Genomic DNA, 19,831 nt, shown 5'->3' with positions numbered 1-19,831 from the left:
CCTCCCGCTCCGGGATGGTCTCCTCCACCACGGAGTCCGGTCTTAGTGGGCCCCATCCACCTGCCCATTAGCTGGGAGGAAAAAGGGAAGGCCAGGGAGGCGGGCAAGGTAGGTCTGGCTCACCTGGCGACAGGTGTCGCCGGGGCCCAGATGCGGATTAGCCAACTGCTGTCAAACCCGGGGCAGCAACCGGGCCGCCCAGGTCCCTGCAGGTGTGGGCCCGCCGCCCGGGTGCGGCTCCAATTGTGTTACCAGAATGGCTGGGCTCTGCTGTGACCGGTGGGCTGGGGTGGGCTGCCTGCAGCCTGCCCGGGGCGTTTGCTGGCCCCTTTGATGTGAGGGGCATTGTCGAGCCCCACGCCCCCTTCTTAAATTTTTAAGAGCAGCACAGTGTGCCTGCCTTCCACTTTCCTTCAAAAAACAAAACAAAACAAAACAAAACAAAAAAAACAATGAATTGTTCTAACCTTTTAATAATAGGAACCACCAATTATCTCTGAGGCAGAAAACCAAAACCTGGCTGTTTTGGTGAAAGACAAGATTCCTCCCTGCTGTGCTGAGCGGATGAGACCACATGAAAGGCCCCAAACCGCTTGCTAAGAGCCCACTCCCAGGTCCCGGCGACAGACCCAGCCCAGGTCCTGGACCCCATCCAGCTGCCGGCTCAGCCGACTGGGCCACGGCCATCGCACCTCTGCACCTGCCAGCCCAGCGGAAAGCCCACGCAGATGCTGACCGAGGCCACTCTGGACCGGGGGGCGTATGGGGCCTCCCAGATGCCCCAGCCCCTCGCTGCTGGCATTTCTGGGCTCTTCATTCCATCCCTCCATTGGCCCCGGCACCAGAGTCAGGCTGTCCTGGTCACCGTAGCTTCAGTGAGTCTAGAACGCTGGCAGAACGAGGTCCTCAACCAAATTGTCCCATAGAAGTGACACGGCTATTTTTGCATGTTAGGTTTCATGTAAATTTTTCAATCAGCTGATCAAACGTTGTTGAAAAGATCTGCATTATGTTTAGATTTTTAACAGATCCATGGATTGATTGGGGGAAGACAGACATGTTAACAATATCAACTCTTTCTGGCCATGAACAGAACAATCATAGTAGGCAGAATTCTGAGATGACCCCAAGTGACCCTCACCCTTCTATAGGCTCCTCCCGCTGGGCGTGGGTGGACCCACGACTATGATGCCACAGTCACTCCTGGGGTTGGTGCCGATTTCGACACAGCTGACTTCAAGAAAGGGAAATTATCCCGGTGGGCCTGACCTAATCAGGTGAGTCTGTAAAGGGTCACGGCTCTTTCTGGAGAAGAGGCGCGAAGGGTGAGGGATTGGATTCGCAGCAGGTCCTCTGTTGCTGACTGAGGACTAGGGGCCATGTGGCAGAGAACGCAGGCAGCCTCCAGTTCCTAAGAGGCACCCTCCGTGGACAGCCAATGAGGAAATGGGGTCACATCAAGGACTATTACCTACAGCCTCAGCCCTTTCACCTTGGAATTCGGCTGATGACCTGAATGAGCGTAGGCGAGGGCTCTTCCCAGAGAACCCAGGTGGAGCACAGCCCCAGCCCGGCCATGAAGAGGGCCCGCGAGGCCGGGGCTGCAGAGCCACGAGCAGGTAAGCGCGGAGTGTCCGAGGCCACCATGCGGTAACTGGATACCCAGCATGCTCCCCTCGAGTCCACAGTCCTGGACATTAATGACATTTTATAGTTTTCTGTATATCGGGCTCGAACATCTCTTGTTCAATGTATCTTTAAGGGCCTTGAAAATTTTACTATCATGTAAATAGTACTTTTTTTGGTATCTTTTAAAAGAAACTTATCAGTTTATTGCTAATGTTTAGAAAAGTGATTGATTTCAGTGTATTAATCTTACAGCAAGCCATTTTGCTGAATTCTCACTATTCAATAATTTTAGCCTTTCTATATGGACAATCATGTTATTTGTGAATAAAGAGAAATATTTCTTCTAATGTTTATTTTTTTAACTTATTTATTTGGTTTTAATGAGCTGGCCAGGTTGTAATTTCGCTATTCCTAATTTTAAAGGGACTGACAGTACCATCTCTCCATCTGGAAAGCTCTTTCCTGGAGGTTTGTGGGTGGAGGGCATCCAAAGGGCACCCATGCGGGGTGAGAAGGGCCTCTCTGTGGGGAGTGGCAGCAGCAATGGGAGATGAGTATTTACAGAACTAACCAAGTGAGTGCACAGATGAAGGAGAACGGGAGCCACTCAGAAAAAAAGGGTTACAACCACACAGAGAGAAAACCAGATGTGCCCCGTGGTGTTGGTTTGAAAATGGAGGTACTAGTGTAATCTCATGGTTGTCAATGGATTGGATGGATGGATGGACCAATGGATGGATGGATGCATGGACGGATGGATGAATGGATGGACAGATCGACGGACAGATGAACGGATAGATGGAGAGACGGACAGACACACAATGGATAGATGGATAGATGGATGGACAAATGATAGATGGCCCAAAAGACAGATGGGCAGACGGATGGATGGATGAACTAACAGATGGATAGACAGACAGATGGACAGACAGAGAGATGCATGCACATGCTCCCTAGCTCTATCCTCTAAGAGAGCCGGGGCACACCGATACCCCAGCTGCAGCAGGCACACCGCACACCTACATCTTGGTTCCTAGATGCTATTCTTGCTAAAGGAGCAGGGGCCCTTGGAGCAACGGCTGCTTCCAGGGCTGGGGCAGAGAAAGTGCAACGTGAGCCCGGAACATCTTTTCACGCAGAAAGCAAAGAAGCATTCAAAAGATGGCCGGTACCTAGGAAATGGACACACAAGCTAGATGAAGCGGTTCCCGCTGGCCAAAGGAGAACTTGAGCATGAAATGAAATACAGCAACAGCCGACACGTAACCCACCGACTGGAAGGAAGCATGGTGCGCGCACACGAGTGTGGGAGGGAGAAGAAACTGAAGGAAGTTTGGTGAGGCAGAAGCTCACAGAGCTTCAAACCACCCCCTTCACCACAAAGGGAGAAGGAGCAACTTCCCGCTGGGCAGCCCGGCCGCCACCGCCCCACCAAGGGACAGGGTAGGCACCAGCCATGGGGCAAACGGAAATTGCACACCACCCGCCGGGATGCGCTTCTGGAATATTCCTACAAACACCGCAGACTCAAGCTCATGAGGACACCTCGCATAAACCCAACCCGGGGACCTTCCTACACACTCACTCACTGACCTTCGGGAGTGCTGAGGTCACCCGTCCGGGAAGATTACAGGCGACCCGGGGGGGCCGGGGGACCAAACTGGAGGCTCAGAACGCCGTGAACGCAGTGAGCACCAGCCAGCAGGAACCCGTGGCGACCCCGGCCCAGTGTGCCTTCTGTTGCAGGCCCCCCAAAGCACTGACGGTGAAGGGCACCGGAACCACAGCTTCCCCTCCACTGATTCCGGAAGAAAGCTCTACTTGCAACTTTTCCCTAAGTATGCAGCTGCTTCCGTGCTGTTGTTAAACATGGGCCAACTCATGACCTCCCCACCCCCCAGCCCCAGAAATGGCACCTGTGTCCTTCCAGGGGCTCCCCAGTGTGGGCAGGGCCTCCACGGGGAAGCTCAATGGGAAAGGAGGCAGCCCCTGCCCATTTGCAGCCCCTCCTGGTCAATGAAGGAGCCGGGAGGAGCTCCCCTTCAGAGCCCCAGGGCAGCTGATGGCCGAGCTGGGCAGGGGGGAAGTGAGACCCCCCTCCCCCACAGCGTGGAGGCTGCAAGTGCTAGCTGGACAGGACTCAGGCCTCCCAGGTAGGCTGGGGCTTGGGTGCCCACCCAAGTCGCTGCCTCGCCCACACTCCAGGGCCATCAAAGACTAGGAGCCAAGGCCCTGCTATTTGGCGTGGGCAGCTCCGAGCCCACAGGCACCCACGCCACCCTATCCCACCCACGGCCCCTTCCCTTCTTCCCCTGAGCCTGCCCCCTCCACCAGGACAGCTGCCTCCATTCAGCTTCTTGCTGCCACCCGGCCCAGGGCTCCCCAGCCTGTGGACACACACCCCTCCTCAGAGCCTGACCCAAGCCAGGACAGGGCACAGCAGCCTCCTGCTCCTGCCTCCTCCCACCTGCCCGGGGGGTAGCGATACCACTCCAGGTGTCCCAGATTCCTGCACAGCCCTGGGTGACTCCAGGGTCCAGTAGGGCTGAGCCCCCTGCACATATCATGCCCAGCCAGAGTGCGGAGGGGTGGCCAGAGCCCCCACAGCCACAGAAAACAGCATGACCCCCACCAGAGCTGCAAGGGTTTATCTAAGAGATGTGAGCACATGTTCTTTCTCAAATGGGTCTCACCCAGTGCAGCATCCGGCTGGGGACAGGATGGGGGGGAGGGGGACAGGATGGGGGCACCAGGAGCACTGCACACCAGGAGACCCCCACCAGCCCTGCTCCCCTTAATCAAAACCTGAGCCCCAGCTCAACTGTGAATTCAGCCCAGGGACAAAGGCTTGGAAACCGATACCATTTGAAACTGACAGAGGGGATAGTCAGCGCCCCCCAGAGCATCCAAGAAACACCAGCTTGTGGTCCGAAGACACCAGCTCAATGGCCCCAGCTTTGGTTACCCATCCTAAGGGCAGAGCCAGCCTCTGAACAGCACGGTCTGCCAGAGTCCAACGTGGGTTCTCCAGAACTCTGTGCCATGTGACGGTAAGCATCAGAGGGGGCTTCTCTGCACACAAGCCAGGAAACAGGAAGGCAGAAGACTTCAGGGACCTACACAAGGCAGGGCAGAAAATGATACTCCACCTGGCAAGTGCCCACTGGAACGAGGCTCACTGCAGGTGGCCGAGCCTGAACCCAGAGTGTGAGGCCAGACTCCCCACCTCCAGGGCCTGGGAAAAGCAGTGAGCGCTCCCTGAGGGTCATGGGGTCCAGCGTGCATTGAAAGTGAATCCGATCCTGCCACCAGATGGCGCTCGGACCTTGGGGACAGAGGCTGAGGGGGGTGGTGGTACAAGTGGGGGTACACAGCAGCTGACGGGGGCGGGGGGCTCACCCCTGTCCCTGGGGCGAGCAGGGCTCTGCCAAGGCAAGCTGGGTGCAGACTTCTAACCCACTGCTCCACGAGGTGCTCCCCGCCCAAAACCAGCCTGCCCAGATTCTAAGGAGCCCGCAGAGGCAACAGGTCAGGGAGTGTCCTCAGTACACCCAAAGATGCCCCAAACCTGAAGGGTAGCATGTCAATGCCCAGGATCGCAGGCAAACTCCAAGATCAGAAACTACAATGTTTGTGGGTACATGAAACATAACCCTGAGCACTGGGGTTTCTTGACATTTTAGAAGTTCCTTTTTCTAGTTACTTTCCTCTAATCCCACTTCCCAGACAAGCTGGGAAAACAGAGGCGATCACTTCCCAGGTGATCACTTCCTGCAGTGGAGTCAGCACCCATGCTCTCGTTTCCCCCCACCCCCACCAAATCAGTACCCACAGCAGACACTGCTAACCTATCCCAGCATTACTGTCCATTACGCTTCCAGTCCTTCTCAACAGAGACCTCCAGGAGCTCCCACCCATCACTCGAGTCGGCCCTCGAAATGAGAAAACCGTTTGTTAATCTGGACCCACCGTGGCTCAAGCGGCAATGTGGCCAGCTGCACATTATTCGCTTTCCCTCCTCCCCGACCTAGAAGACAGACCCGCGGATATGTAAAGGAGAGCCACCACCAGCGCATACGAGCCTTTATGCAAATTAGAAAAAGATACCCCTCACCTTAGGGAGACGTCCAGTGGCTTGACACACCTTTGCAGCCAGGTTTGTAGTGCACAACCTGAACAACCTTACCTGGCCACACTGTTCCAGAGAAGGACTGGAGTTGTGCCCCAGTAAGAATGATGACCCCATTCTTTGCAAGACTTCAGGATAAATATTATTGGCATTCTGACCCATAAAGAAATACACCCAATCACACTCACGTGAGCCATAAAATAATAAAACAGTTAAGACTCCCCTCATGTAAAACCATAAGCATCCCTATTCAAACCCTGGAAAGCTGCCAGTTGGCCTGTGCAGGCCCCGGGCGGGCCTCTGGTCCCTGAAGGCCACCAGCAGTGAAGGCACCATGGAAATCACAGGGCCCAAAAGGAAGGCCGCTGCTTCCTGCATCTCAGACAGTCATAAACACCCCTGTGGAGTGACACTCTTCCAGTATTTAGAGAAGCCAAAGTCTCACCGAAGCAGCTTACAGGACAGTGGCATGTGCCACGCAAAGCATAGGTGGCCCGCTCTGACGTGGCACAAAGAAAAGCTGGTGGTAGTTGGTGGTTCGGCTCGGCGGCGACCCAGGGCTCTCTGCCCCAGCCTCAGGCGGGTGGAGTAGTTCGTTCCGTCTGTCCGTCCATCCATCCGTCCAAGGGAAAGTCTCTCCTTCCAGGCTGCAGCTGCCTCCTCCCACAACTGGCGTCCGTCCTGAGGCCACATGGCCCTCTGCCGCCCTTGCCGGGACGGCGCACCTGGGCGTCACCTGCACAGCTGCAGGTGCGGATGATGGCTCAGCTTCTCCATCAGCTCCTCCTCCGCCGGCTCCTCCAGGACGTCCCTGTGGAATCGGGGAGAAGATGTCCAGGGAGCTCTGGAGAGAGAGAGACTTAGGCACCTCCAGGAGGCCGTGCAGCCCTGCTCCCCACTGAGGAATCATCAGACACGTGCACAACTGAGCACGGGGACCTAGGTCCATCTCCCGGATGTGTGCACGGAGTTCCTAAAAGCCCAGGAGGGCAGCCCTCCACGCTGGCCGGCGGGGCGGTGCAGAGGGGCTGCTACAACACATGGAGGGAAGGGGCGGCCGCAGCTCTCCGGGCGACCACCACTGTCCTGCACCAGCAGAGGAAGGACTTTCGAAATCACCACAGGGAAGTGAGGGCCACCTGCCTCCATCCACCAACAGAATCTCCTGGAGACTACCAGAACCTGAGAACGTTGTCTTAAACGTCCTCATCAAAGAGCAGGACAGAGATCACAGCCCCGGGAGCAGGAGCACAGGAAGCCCAGACCCTGATCCCAGCTCAGAGCTGGCAGAGGGAGTGTTGCTGTCAGAGGACACCCGCCCGCCCCCCTGCCTTGCCCTCCCTTCCTCCTCCCCCCAGAGCAGAAGCCCCTTCCTCATCCACGCACCTGAACAACAGCTCCACGCTCATCTGATAAGTGGTATCCGGGTCCCCAGCAAGGGACTGCAGGTGACTACGGCGATCCCACTTATGAAGAAAATTCTGGCAAGCAGGAGGAAAGGGTGGCCAGTGGGTGTGAGCCCCACATGAACCAGCCTTTTCCCCTCCGGTGTTGGCCAGGCATCCACTGCAGGGAGTGGACCCCTCCCAGACGCTGGGATCCAGGGCCCTGCAAGGCCACCCACTCCTGTAGGAGCCAGATGCCTGATGGGCCTCCCCCAGCCCCACCCAGGGGCTGAGCACCCCCACAAGTCAAATGCCAAGGGCACACTAAGAGGCTCCCAGCAGCCAGGGCGAGCAGCACTAGGCCAGAACCCAGCACGGCCAGTCCAGGTGGGGCTGGTCGGCAGCCCCATGCCGTCCTCAGCAAGTGAGAAACCACCCGAGGCAGCCCCAGCAGGGATCTCGCATACCTCCAGAATCAGAGCCAGAAACAGGTTGACCCAGATGACAGATGACACCAGCCACCACGACACAAAGTAGATCTTTGACCACCTGCGGAGGCAAAAAGGCCAGCCGTGGCCCCCCGTGAGCAGTGCGAGATAGGACACCACGACGACTGACGCACGCAGCAACACTCCGTGAGTGCACCCGGAAACTCTGTGACACTCCCATTCCCGTTTTCGAGACAACCCGACCAAGGCTTTTGCCAAGGTAACATGGCCAATGAGAGGTACAGCTGGGATTCGAACCCAGGACCACCCGCTGCGGCGGGGCTGAGCTCTTCAAGCTCCAAGCTCTTCTTCCCTCAGCCTGCCTCCAGGGCTCCCAGCACCGGGGAAGTCTCCAGAAGCCACACCCCCAGCAATCCCCAGGAGGGGTAAACCCAGTCACTGGCAAGGGCGCACAACTTGCACCGCCACCCTCTGGGCTCACACTGCACTGTGATGGGGAGGGGGGAGGGGCCCTGCCAGCCCGGGTCACTCACGGGCCCGAGTAGCGCCGATAGGCATCCAGGAACACCTGCCAGTTGTTCACCACCATCACGTTCCACAGAGTGATGAGGGCGGCCTGCGGGACAGCAGACACAGGGTCCAGAGGGGCAGGGGGCGTGCAATGGGAGGGCAGGGGCCCCGAGGAGCAGGGGGTGCAGGGCTCACCGCAAAGTCATCAAAATTATTGGCCCAGTATTCCAGCTGCTCGAAGCTTCCGCAGGGTACCGAGCTATTGTCAGGGGCCAGGCTGCAGGGACACGACAAGCTGGGTCAGGGGTGGGGACCGGGACACGGACACCGGGGCGCCCCAGCAGTGCCTCAGCCCCTGCACAGCTGGACCCCTCTGGGCCCTGAGAAGTCAGAGGAAGAACAAAGGGCCCCCGATCTCTGGAGGTGCTGTGAGGGCAGCCAGAGGCCAAGAGCTCCAGACACGCACGGGAAACGGAGCTTCCAGAAGGCAGGATCCAGGTCTGGCTCTGGGCATCCCCCCACCAGCATGGGGCGTGGCCTGAGGGTCCCAGATGGGGTGCAGGGGTGCGGCAGCTTCAGAAACACTGTCAGTACAGACTGGGTGAGGGCACCGGGCGGGGCGGAGAGGGAGGGGGGATAAGAGGAGGGACTAGGAGCCCCCCCCCCCGCCGGGGAGCCTGCCCCCACACCATCACCCATCCTCAAGCTCCTCCGCTCCCCCAGAGGCACTCCTCCTGGCACGTTCAGGCCCCACCTCACCTGCCGTTTCCAGGAGGAGCCACGATGACCCCGCGGAACAGGTTGATGCCCATGATGGCGAAGACATAGTACACCACCTAGGGGGGCGGGGCCGGTATGCTCAGTGCCCCCCGCAGAGGGACCCACAAAGCAGCACACGCCCAGCCCTTGACGCTGCCCCCAGCCACGGGTACTGCTGGCCTCCTCCACGGACACGGAACGCTGGGGTTCCTCCTGCCAAGTACCGTCTCCTGGCAGCCAGGCTGCCCCAGAGGGAAGGAGGGAGGAGCCACAGAGATAAACTGGGGGCCAAGGGGAAAGACCCAGGAGCCAAGGAAGGGAGGCTGCTCCAGGACAGGTGTGGCAGGAAGACCGGTGAGAAGGACCCCTACTCTGCATGGTCTTAGGCGAAGGGGGTCCCAGGGGAAGGGGATCCCAGGGGAGTGGCAGGTAGGAACTGGCCAGGCTTCTCCAAGAGAAGATGTGCAAGGAACGCTACCCAGCAGTCTCATGCCACAGACAGAAGAGGCTACCACCGGCTGTCCCCACCTATTCCCACCACGCCAAGGGCAAAAGGAAGGGGCACAGGCCCTGGGCTAACCCAGTCCCTTCTGGGCCTCCGTTCCCTCTGAGGGGCTTCGCGCCTACAGCAGCACGAGGGGTCCGCTTTCCTGGGCTGGGCGATGGGGCAGAGCCAACAGCACCTCAGTGGCAAGGCTGGGTCTGGAACCAGGGGATGTCATGGTTCTCTCTCAGCCAACATGGATGGGAATTCCCAAAATCCCTCTGCACAAGAAGGGCTGACCAAAGCCCCATTTGGGGTCTACGTGGGCTCCGGGGATTCCTAGTGCCTCTCACACTTTTTAAAATCAGTGTCTCAGTATGGTCCGCGATCCAAAATACATGAGCACATAAAAAGTGACCGATGGACCTCTGGCATGGAAAGGAGTGTGGTTGGGCAGCTCTTCCCGCAGACCAGCCCCGAGGTCCACGCTCGGGAACGTTTGCCTCCCGGGCCTACACAACCCAAGAGCGGCCCCTAACACAGGGCCCTCCTTCCTCCAGAGCAGCCAGCCTCAGGCTCAGCCGAGGACTCCCGCGGAGCTCAGACTCACCAGACCCCACACCCAGCTCCTCTCGTGCGCCCACCCCCCCAGCGGCCAGAGCCCACTAGCCAGACTCACCACCAGGATCCCGCCAAAAGCCCGCATGTTTCTGATCAGGTCCAGGATGGTACTAGCCACCACAGCCATTAGCTGAGGACAGAAGGAAAGCAGGACCCTATTCTTCCTGGTCGCACTGAGGTGACACCAGCCCTGCCTGGAAAGGCAGGACAGGACCAGTGCACTACCAACCCACACACCTGTACACACACGCCAGTCAGCCGCCCATACACACCTGTACATGCACCCCATGGCCTCTTGCCCACATACACACCTGTACTTGCACCCCACGGCCACCCGCCCACATACATACCTGTACGAGCAGCCCACGGCCACATACACATCTGTATGAGCAGCCCATGGCACCCGCCCAGATCCACACCTGTACGAGCACCCCAGGGCCACCTGCCCATACACACCTGTACACACACCCCATGGCCTCTTGCCCACATACACTCCTGTACAAGCACCCCAGGGCCACCTGCCCATACACACCTGTATGAGCACCCCACGTCCACTCGCCCATATACACACCTGTACTTGCACCCCACGGCCACCCGCCCACATATGCTCCTGTACAAGCACCCCAGGGCCACCTGCCCATACACACCTGTACGAGCACCCCAGGGCCACCTGCCCACATACACACCTGTATGAGCAGCTCACGGGCACCCACCCAGATACACACCTGTACACGCACCCCAGGGCCACCTGCCCATACACACCTGTATGCGCACCCCATGGCCACCCATAAACACCCCCACACACTCACACATCTACATCCCTCCATCCAGTCACAGGCAGACACACACCATATACACTCACATACACCGCACACACAGACACCTCCATCCACCCAGACGCAGATGTGTCACAATTCCAAGTCCCTTCGGTGAAGCCACAGCATGCAGGAGCTCAGAGCACACAGCCCAGCGACCACGAAGGCTGGATTAGCTCCTCTCGGGTCTGGAGCCTCCAAAGAAGCGCAGACCTGAGGCATCCAGCTCAGCCCGAGTGATCAAGTCTGAGCAAGGGGCTCAGAGACCCACCCAGGCACCCCAGCTACAGAGGGCCGCTCCCCTGACGTGCAAACCTGAGCCCCAGAGAAAGACTTTCCGATTCGCCCGTTTACCCCACCTGAGCTGTTAGCCCCTAACCCTAGACGCTGACAGACCAGAACCACCGTGGGCATGTGTGCACGATTACGTGCGCGCGTGCGACACGCTCGTGCGTGTGCGCGTCACTGCGTGTGGGCACGGTTATGCGCATGCGTGTGCACGGTAGCGCACGTGTATAGTATGTCGTGCGCACACGTGCAAGATTGTGCTCATGGTTCACACGTGTGTTCGGTGTGCGCGTGTGATCTGAGTCTCGACTGTGCTGCAAGTGTATGATCACGGGTGCTTACACGTATGGTTGTGTGGTGACGCGTGCATACAATTGTGTGACTGTGATTAGGTGTGCATGTTTATGTGTGGTTAAGGGTGATCACATGCGTGTGTGACCACAAGCCTGCGTGTGGCGTGCACGAAGGCCTGTGTGCAGCAGCCCCCATCTGCACCCAGGGCCCCCAGGCCACCTGCCGATGGGAAAGTCTGCCAGCTAACAAGTAACCCCCGGACAGCACAGGTGCGCAGCTTGGCAGAAGGGACACACGTGCACAGGGGAAGACTTTGACACTCAGAAAGGGCTCTGATGTCCTTGGTTTCCTCTCTCCTAAAAAGTTCTTAGGAAAACGGACAGGAAGAGCGAAGTCTACCTCTGTGCTGGGAGGGCACTGGGCCTAAATGCCCTGTTCACCTGGCTCCCCTCTCCTCAAGGCTCGTGTCACCCCCTGTGGGTACATGAAGAGAAAACGGGGCCTGCAGACGGTCACAGCCACCAGGACCGGAGTACTGCAGACTGGCGCCCCAGCCAACCACACTGCCCCACTCCTCTGGGGGGCCTGGAGGTGAGTGCCTTGGCCCATCCCACCTTTGCCCCTCATTACTAGAAGTCACTATGGGCCTACACCCCTGGCCTTTTGGAAACCTCAGGACACCTAGGAACACGCTGGTTCCAGGGCTCCAGCCCCTGCCCCTCACAAACGCCAAGGGCCCCAAAGAGCACAAAGGCCCCCTGCAGCTGGCCCAGGTGCCCCACACCCGCCCACCTGCGCCGGCCCTCCCTCTCCTCGTCCGTAAGGCAGGGCTGGACGGCTCTCAAGCTCCTAACCGCCCTCCGGCATCACCCAGATGCAGCGCAGGGCTGAGGACACAGACCAAGGGAACCAAGGCAGCCAGGGGGACAGTCCTGGTCTCGGCTCCTCCCCGCCCAGGCTCGGCCAGTCTCTAGGGCGACGTGGCAGCGGGAGCAGGTCAGCAGGGAGGCGAGGCGGGGAGCAGGACAGCAGGGAGGCGAGGCGGGACAGAGGCCCACGCACCTTCATGCCGGGGATGATGCGCAGGAACCGGAACACGATGAGCACGTTCACCAGCCGGGCCATGTCCCACAGCGACAGCAGGCCCAGCACCTCCGGCTTCCTGCAGAGACACACAGGAGACGGGCCGGGAGAGCCTCGAGGTGCCGGCAACAGGAAGACGAGGAGATGCGTGTTCAGACAGAAACAGAGACGCAGAGAGCAGGCGGGGGGGCTCCGTCACGGGTACAGGACAGCCTGGACGGCCACACCTGCCAGCCCAGGACAGCACTGGCTATCATACCCCCCATCTTCCACGGGAGAGCACGCAGGTTCCAGATGCCGGAACACCTGTCTCGGGTCCCAGCAGAAGTAGAAGGGACCTGGTTCCCAAGCCAGTCCCCTGGCCCCTGCCCACTATCCTACTTTACCCCTTTCTCTGAGCTCGTCTTCTATCCCTCTCGCCTGACCCTAGCTCCTGACTCTCCTGCACTTCCATCCTGTATCCTGGCCCCTCCTGGTGTCTCTCAGGGGCTTACTATGCTCTCGTTTCTACGTAAGTTGAAACTCATTCTCACGCACAACGCTCCCCCGCGATTCTCAGACCAAAGTGCACAGTGGGTTTTCAGTGCGCTTTAGAAACAAGGGAAGCTGGCCCTGCGGCCGCCAGGCAGCGCGGCCCCACCACTCCTCAGGCTGGGGCTCCTGCCAGGCCCCAGCGCACCAAGGACAGCACCAGCCCGACCTGTCTGTGCCACATAAACTCTTCCTGGCTGGCTCTGGAGCAGCTGACCCTAAAGCAAGTCTTTCAGCCCCACTGCCCACCTCCAGCACTTTCCAGATGCTCCACTAGGTCAGAAGCAGCCCGCAGAGATACCAAGATGCCAGGGCTGCCAAGATGCCCGGGGCCAGCACGCGCACTGGCTGGGGCAGCTGTGTTCTGGGCGCCACGACCGGACAGCCACCACAAGCCACACTCTGAGGTGCTCTGGGACCCCCTGCCCAGACATCTATACTGCTCTGTGGCCAGAAGCGGGGGTGGTGGGGCTCAAATAGCAGCCCCAGCCCCCGCCATCTTACAGGGTAGTAAACTGACGCCCAGGGTGGGAGATGACAAGCCAAGGTCACAAGGCTTCCAGCCCTAGTCCAGCGCTCAGGGTCACCCCAGCCCTAAGCTGGGCATCTCCACTCTGCAGGACACCGGGAGCCGCACGCCCATCCTAGCACTGGTGCTGAGCCCACTAGAGGCTTGTCCCAGCTCTGGGACAGTATCGTTCTGACGGCAAGTTAGGACACGTTCCCCAAGAGCAAGGAGAGGGGACAGCTCCCACAGTCCTCAGCTGGCCAAGCTCCGAGCCGCGTGCTCTCCTAATACTTGGGCGCTTCGCCCTGGAGCCGAGCAGCCCGAGCAGGCAGGCCGGGGCGCCTGGGCGGCGGGCCACCCACCCCTGGGGCCTAGCGGGGTGCTGGTTGCTGTAGCCTCCCTCGGTTCTCCCCAGTCACATACCAGCCTGGGTGTGGGAATCGGTACACAGCCAGAGTTGAGATCTCCAAAACCTTTAATTACAAAAGAAGAGAAGGCATCGCTACAGCAACGCTAGTCTAGGGCTTTCACGTGAATTCTAAAGCTCGTGTGTAACACGCGCCCCCCCCCAAAGGGGGTTTTGGGGAGAAGTCAGAGCTCCGCCCTTGTCCCTAGGGTGTGATTCCAAACGTGGGGCTTCCTGCGGCTGAGAAAGACACTGAGGTCTCAGGAACCGGCGCCCACACGTATGGAGGGCAGGACACCAGAAAGGCTGGTGGAGGCCCAGGTCAAGGACAGACCGAAGACCCTTCTCTCAGACTTATCTTTGCTCCTGTCCCAAGGGGCCCACAGCAAACACGAATAAATGCTGTACCAGTATGGCAGCCGTGACACACAGACCACGCGTGACCCTCCACTCCCACAGGTTCTGGGGAAGGGTGCCAGAGACCCCCCCCCTCCCTGCCTCCACCCGCGGCAAGGTCCCACTGTGCTTCGATCTGTGCGGGGCTGGTTAGCCGGCAGGACGGTGGCCTCCAGCCGGGCCCCCCTCAGGGGCGGGAGAGGCAGCGTGCCCCCGCGACGCTCAGATGCCATGGAAACCCAGCCGCCTATCGGCGCCCGCTGGCCGCCCACCAAGCAGCTCATGCGGGGGAAAGCCAGCCCCTTGTTGCTGGAGGCAGGAGCCCAAATTCCTGGGGCCCTCCGCTCCGGAGGGACAGCTTGAGACGGAACGCAGCACAGAGGCAGACGCAGAGAGCACACCGCCCGCCCGGGGGCCAGCAGCCTGGCCCGTCTCAGACTTTACCAGCAGGACGATGGTGAGGAGTCCATCGAACACGTTGCTGGGGTAGGCCAGGTAGCCCGGCAGGCCCAGAGCAAACACCTTCAGCAGCAATTCCAGCAGGTAGTACAGGATGAAGACACAGTTGAGAATCTGGGAGAGGAACACAGGTACCTGGCATTCAGCCCCCCGTCACCCGCCCTCCCCTTACCTGCTCCTCGGGGCTCTCGGGGCTGCTTTTCCCGTGCCCCCACACACACGGGGCATCTCTGGCACCCCACCCTCCTGCTCCATATCCTCCCCTCAGGTGACCGGGCACCCACGCTGGCTTCGGTGATGACCAGCACAGCTGCACCCCCAGCCCACACTCATCTTGCCCACCAACTCCCAACCCCACATCCCTTCTGGGCCGTCGGGGCCTGGGGCACCCCCCACCCCACCGGCCCGTTCTCCCACATCTCTCTCCCCATGGCTGCCGCCCGAGCCCACCCCCCCCAGTTCTCTGCCCTGACTCCTCCGGTCCACTCTCCATGGGCACATCGGGGTGACCTCTAACAACGCACGTGGGCAGTGGCCTCCCCGGTGGGCACGCCTGGCTCTCAGCAGCAACCCCCCCAGCCCCTGGTGTGTATCAGAGGAGATCTTAGCATTGAAGACCACCACAGGCTACTTTGAAGCCAGTCAGTAAAATACAGACGGCCTCCTCCCTTAATGGGGGCCTCACAGCACCCTTCCCCGGCGTGCACAGGGCCATGGGAGGGGCATGTGGGGTCAGATGACTGCCGCAGTCACCTCGCCTCAGTGTCCAGTCTAAATTCCAGATTCTTAGCGCTGCCTCATTCACACCCGTGAAGAGGTCGCCGTTAAGGCAGGAAAAACATTCCTGACCCTATATCATGAGCAATTACCAAGGGGCAGAAAAGGATGGAACCCTGCAGGTACCCCAAAACTCCCATGCGACATTCATGTAACCAGAAGTCTCTCACAGATAATCACGCCGGCCCTCAGGCTTAACAACTACTGCTACAAAAGATAAAATACTGGTCAACTGTATCCACCCTGAGTTCATCAGGAATAAAAACCAGCCACCTCACGAGGAGGAGACCGAAGCTTTCTGGTTCATCCAGGAAAAAAGTACAACGGACATAAGAAAGCTGAGAACTGGACTTTCTTGAAGGATAATACAAAGGAATTTCAAGCATCAGGTCAGGAAAACCATTTTTTCAATTTTAATGCCATGATAAAGTCTACTCTATGCTTAATATGCACGACATACTGCATCAGTTTTAAATCAGAAAAGTCAAGCTTTTTCTTACGTAATCAGGGAACATTTACTCGCTTTCATCAGTATTACCATTGTTCACAAGATCTTTCATTAAAACAAACTTCAAAATACCTGTTTTGTTAGCGTTCTGGCATTGAGTAATGTGGGGGTATTGTTGCTATTTTGCTGAAAATCCAAGATGAAAAAATTGTTTTTAAATTCCTAAGGAGTTTGACAAGCCTTGTAATGTTAAGAAGGGAGTTCATGGTTCCAGAAAGGGCTGAGAACTGGCTGAGAAGCAGCCAGAAAGGGAAAAGCTCCAATCCCAGGGCCACACAAGCCCGGAAGACGCCAACGGCCCCACCTGCTGCCTCCGCCACACCAGCCTCTCCTGGGCCAGCACCCCGTCCTCCGGAGAGCACCCCACAATGGAAGGAGCGGCTTCACACCAGAAGGGCCCCAGGGAAGGGGAGGCTGTGCCCTCTCACTCCCACTGACTCCCCCATCACCCCAGCGAACACTGGAACGCCTAGCTCACCCCTAGGACGAAGTCGTCACGGTCCTCAGGCAGCATGTCCGCGTCTACCACCAGGAACACCTGCAGAGCCAGAGCGGACGGTAGCTCGCCAGCCCGGCCCAGCGCCCGGGCTCCAAGGCCACGGTCGGGGAGCCGGGAGGAGGGGCGGGGGCCGGGGGGCGGGCAATGAGGCGCCACCCACGTCCACACGAGGCCGAGCCTGCACTCACAGAAATGGACACGAGGTTCCCAAGGGCGATGAAGTTCCCCAGGTAGTCAAAGTAGCGGTGGCTGAAGAGGAACTGGGCGCGCTGCAGGAAGGGAGACGGGTACTCGGGCCGCGGCGGGGGCTGGGGAGGGAACACACGGGGGCTCAAACACACGTGCCTGCAGGAGGCCACGGCTGTTGGGAGCCCGCCAGTGCCCGTACCCCCTTACTCCAGCATTCGACTTTTTCCTACCTCCTCTTTTATCCCTGTCTGTCCAGCCTAACAAAACAATCTCAAACATGGAACAGCTGCACACACTAAGACGTTCATCACAGGCATCTCTTAACAGAAAGAGCTAGAGAACTAGAGAGCAAAACGGCCCCGGACTGCTCGGATAAACCGCGATGGAGCACGAGGCGGCCACGCGAATATACGCCAAGCATTTACCACAAGACAAAAAGCGTTCTGTGAAAAACCACGTGGGAGTTACACACGAATAACTGAAAGCTTAACACAGAACAGGGCTCTTTGTGGACACGGTGCTGAGCTGGATGCCGAGGCCCATCTGGTGACTTTACAAATCAGTGTCAAGGACAAAAAACAAAGGCTTTGGACAAACTCAGGACCCTCCTGGGGAAGGACACAGGGAAGAAGATAAGAGTTTGTTGGAAGTAGGTAAGAGTCTGTCGTGGAGACTGGGAAACCCTTTGGGAAGTTCCTCTGGGTCACACTTGGCCCAGGCCAGTCCCTGGGGTCTATGAATTTCATAAGGTTGATAAAACCACCCCAACTTCTAAGAACCAAGCAATCTCTGCTCCCATTTACCATCCTAGGGGCCAGAATCCCTGGGAAGGCGAGTCCTGGCACGGATCATTAGCAGTCACCCGGGTGATCGATGCCAATGGGTACTGTAACTGTCCTAGCTCACCCCGGGTGGCCCAGCCCCAGTTACCTCTTTTTTTTTTTTTTAATAATAATTTTTTATGATGTTATGTTAGTCACCATACAGTATATCCTTAGTTTTTGATGTAAAGTTCCATGATTCGTTATTTGCGTATAACACCCAGTGCTCCATGCAATACGTGCCCTCCTTACTACCCAGTTACCTCTTTAATCACCCTTTTGTCGAACTCATTGAAGAGTTTCTGAAACTCGTCGGCTGACAACAGGTCACCACCGTAGGAACGTACCTTCTGGAAAGGAGGGAGACACACACAGGTCAGCCGGGGTCAGCCGGGCCGAAGGAAGGAAGGGCCCGGGACAGAAGGGTGCGCCGTCCCCAGCACCCCCACCCCCCGGCCTGGGCTGAAGTGACACCCCTGGGCTGAAAAGGGGCTGGTGGCCGAGGTGACCTCCAGGCAGAGCCCAGAAGCACAGGCTGGGGGGGCATGGGGAAGAGGGGGCCCTAATACCTCCATGATGGCCTGTTTGTGGGAGCTGTCCAGCTGGACTTTCTGAAGCACCTGCAGGAAGTCCTGGGGCTTCACCCCAACTCTGGGAAGAAGACACCCACACCCCGGTGAGCCCGGCTAGCTCAGCGCACCAGGGCGCCTGCACCTCCGGCCGGAGTTCTGCTGCATGTGGCCGAGTGGCCCTGGGCGGTGACGAGAGCCTCCGGGAAGGAGCCCACCACGGGCACCTCAGTCGTCCTGTCATCTACAATCCCCAGAGACACTACCGTCCCGCCTTCAAGAGGAGCACGCCGGCGCTCAGAAGTGGTGTGCAGTACAACAGACACAGGACAGGGTGGCTCATGAGCCGTCCGGGTGGGCACCTTCCACAGACACCATCGCCAGACCAGGCCCCCCCTGCCTCACCCAAGCACAGTGGCGCGGGAAGGACGCAGGCCGGGGGAGAGGGCCAAAGCCACTCGGCCCCCACCAGCCCACGGTCTCCAGGGGTCACGAGGACAAGTGAGTCAACTCAGAGAACGACAGAACCCTGCACCACCGGCCATGAGGCATCCTTGTGATTCCAAGGCCGCGCTAAAATCAGGTGCCAGCCTGCGGGGCGCTCGGCAGAGGGCAGAGTTGCTGCTCCGGAAACACTCTATGGAGCATTCTAAGGAGCTCCCTCCCACCGGCAGCAGCCCCCGCTTCCTCAGGGAGAAGGGGGTCCCGGGAGCCCGGCACTCACTCCTGAGGGTGGGCTTGTCCCTCTGCTGTCACGGAGGAGAGGACCTCATAGGCGGCCCGGGCTCCCAGCCGCCTCCGGAACAGGGAGGTCTGGAAAGACTTCTGCAAGGAAAACGGCCCTGAGTGGTGGGGTCGGGCCTCTCCTGGCCACACATCCCCCCACCTCATGCCCAGCGCCTCTGGGGGGCGGCCTGCCCACCCGCAACGGGGGAGCAGCCCTCACCCCCTCAGGCACCAGAGGAACAGCCAGACTCTTCACGGCCCATGGAAATCGCTAAGATGTGTGTTTCTGCTCTGCACATCTGGGGTCCCCAGCTCTCCCACACGGTGGGCTCGGGGCCACCTGCCCTAGAGCTGCGACCTCACGGCCTCCCTCTAGTGGAGATGGAGCAGGGAAGTGGCCCGGGGCGGGGGGGCTGCGGCAACAGCACTGCCTGGGGAGGGAGGATGTGACACGGCTCCTGCTCCCCCACAGGAGGGAGCCAGAGGGCAGTGCAGAGACCACTGGAGACGAGCACCCCACCCCTGCCCCAGGGGCCTGGCCCCCACCCAGCCACCCCTCCCTCCTCTGGGACCACCGGGCTGGTCGCCCCCGCCTGGCCTCCAGGGGCAGCTCCTCACAGAGGAGTAGAAACGGCAGCCTGTCTCACCATCAGGTAGCCCCGGAACCGGTTGTAGATGATGGCCGTCAGCAGGTTCATCAAAAACAAGCTTCCTGCGAGTGGAAAAGCCACAATCAGTGGGGACCACCACAGACAGGGGGCAGAGTCTGGAAGGAGCAGCAGCATCAGGAGCCCGGGGCTGGGGGCGGCACCCAGGGGCCCAAAGGGCCAAAACGGGCACAGCAATCCCAAAGGTGCTGGTGAGAAGGGCCTGGACGATCACAGAGCAGGGAGAGCCCGTCATTCCTGCCAGGTGCCTGGGGCACGCCAGTCAACACGAAGGCCTCCCTGTCCTCATCTAATGAATACGCTGCCACCGGGCATGCCCAGCCATGGG

The 19,831-nt window shown here is 59.1% G+C and overlaps 1 protein-coding gene across 7 annotated transcripts in view; it reads right to left on the bottom strand.

The window, feature by feature from the left end:
* Positions 1-5,877: 5,877 nt before the first annotated feature.
* TPCN2 (two pore segment channel 2) overlaps positions 5,878-19,831 on the bottom strand; it is a 29,675-nt gene continuing 15,721 nt past the window's right edge. For 3 of the 7 annotated variants that reach the window (XM_026482979.4, XM_026482980.4, XM_057317373.1), the window contains 16 exons: positions 19,483-19,547; positions 18,834-18,934; positions 18,110-18,191; positions 17,804-17,890; positions 16,719-16,838; positions 16,510-16,569; positions 14,732-14,860; positions 13,909-13,958; positions 12,426-12,525; positions 10,025-10,096; positions 8,862-8,938; positions 8,298-8,379; positions 8,126-8,208; positions 7,611-7,692; positions 7,145-7,239; positions 5,878-6,602 (listed from right to left, as the gene is read on the bottom strand). In XM_026482979.4, the coding sequence (XP_026338764.1) occupies positions 6,491-6,602; positions 7,145-7,239; positions 7,611-7,692; positions 8,126-8,208; positions 8,298-8,379; positions 8,862-8,938; positions 10,025-10,096; positions 12,426-12,525; positions 13,909-13,958; positions 14,732-14,860; positions 16,510-16,569; positions 16,719-16,838; positions 17,804-17,890; positions 18,110-18,191; positions 18,834-18,934; positions 19,483-19,547 (1,397 nt within the window). In that variant the 3' untranslated portion in view covers positions 5,878-6,490. Of the gene's footprint in view, positions 6,603-7,144; positions 7,240-7,610; positions 7,693-8,125; positions 8,209-8,297; positions 8,380-8,861; positions 8,939-10,024; positions 10,097-12,425; positions 12,674-13,908; positions 13,959-14,731; positions 14,861-16,509; positions 16,570-16,718; positions 16,839-17,803; positions 17,891-18,109; positions 18,192-18,833; positions 18,935-19,482; positions 19,548-19,831 lie in introns of those variants that run through there. The other 4 variants (XM_026482981.4, XM_048217144.2, XM_057317374.1 and 1 more) reach the window with 2 other exon arrangements.

Source organism: Ursus arctos, unplaced genomic scaffold (genome assembly GCF_023065955.2).
Source record: "Ursus arctos isolate Adak ecotype North America unplaced genomic scaffold, UrsArc2.0 scaffold_23, whole genome shotgun sequence".
In the NCBI taxonomy this organism is placed as follows: domain Eukaryota; kingdom Metazoa; phylum Chordata; class Mammalia; order Carnivora; family Ursidae; genus Ursus; species Ursus arctos.
This window is presented reverse-complemented; position numbering and strand designations above follow the sequence as displayed.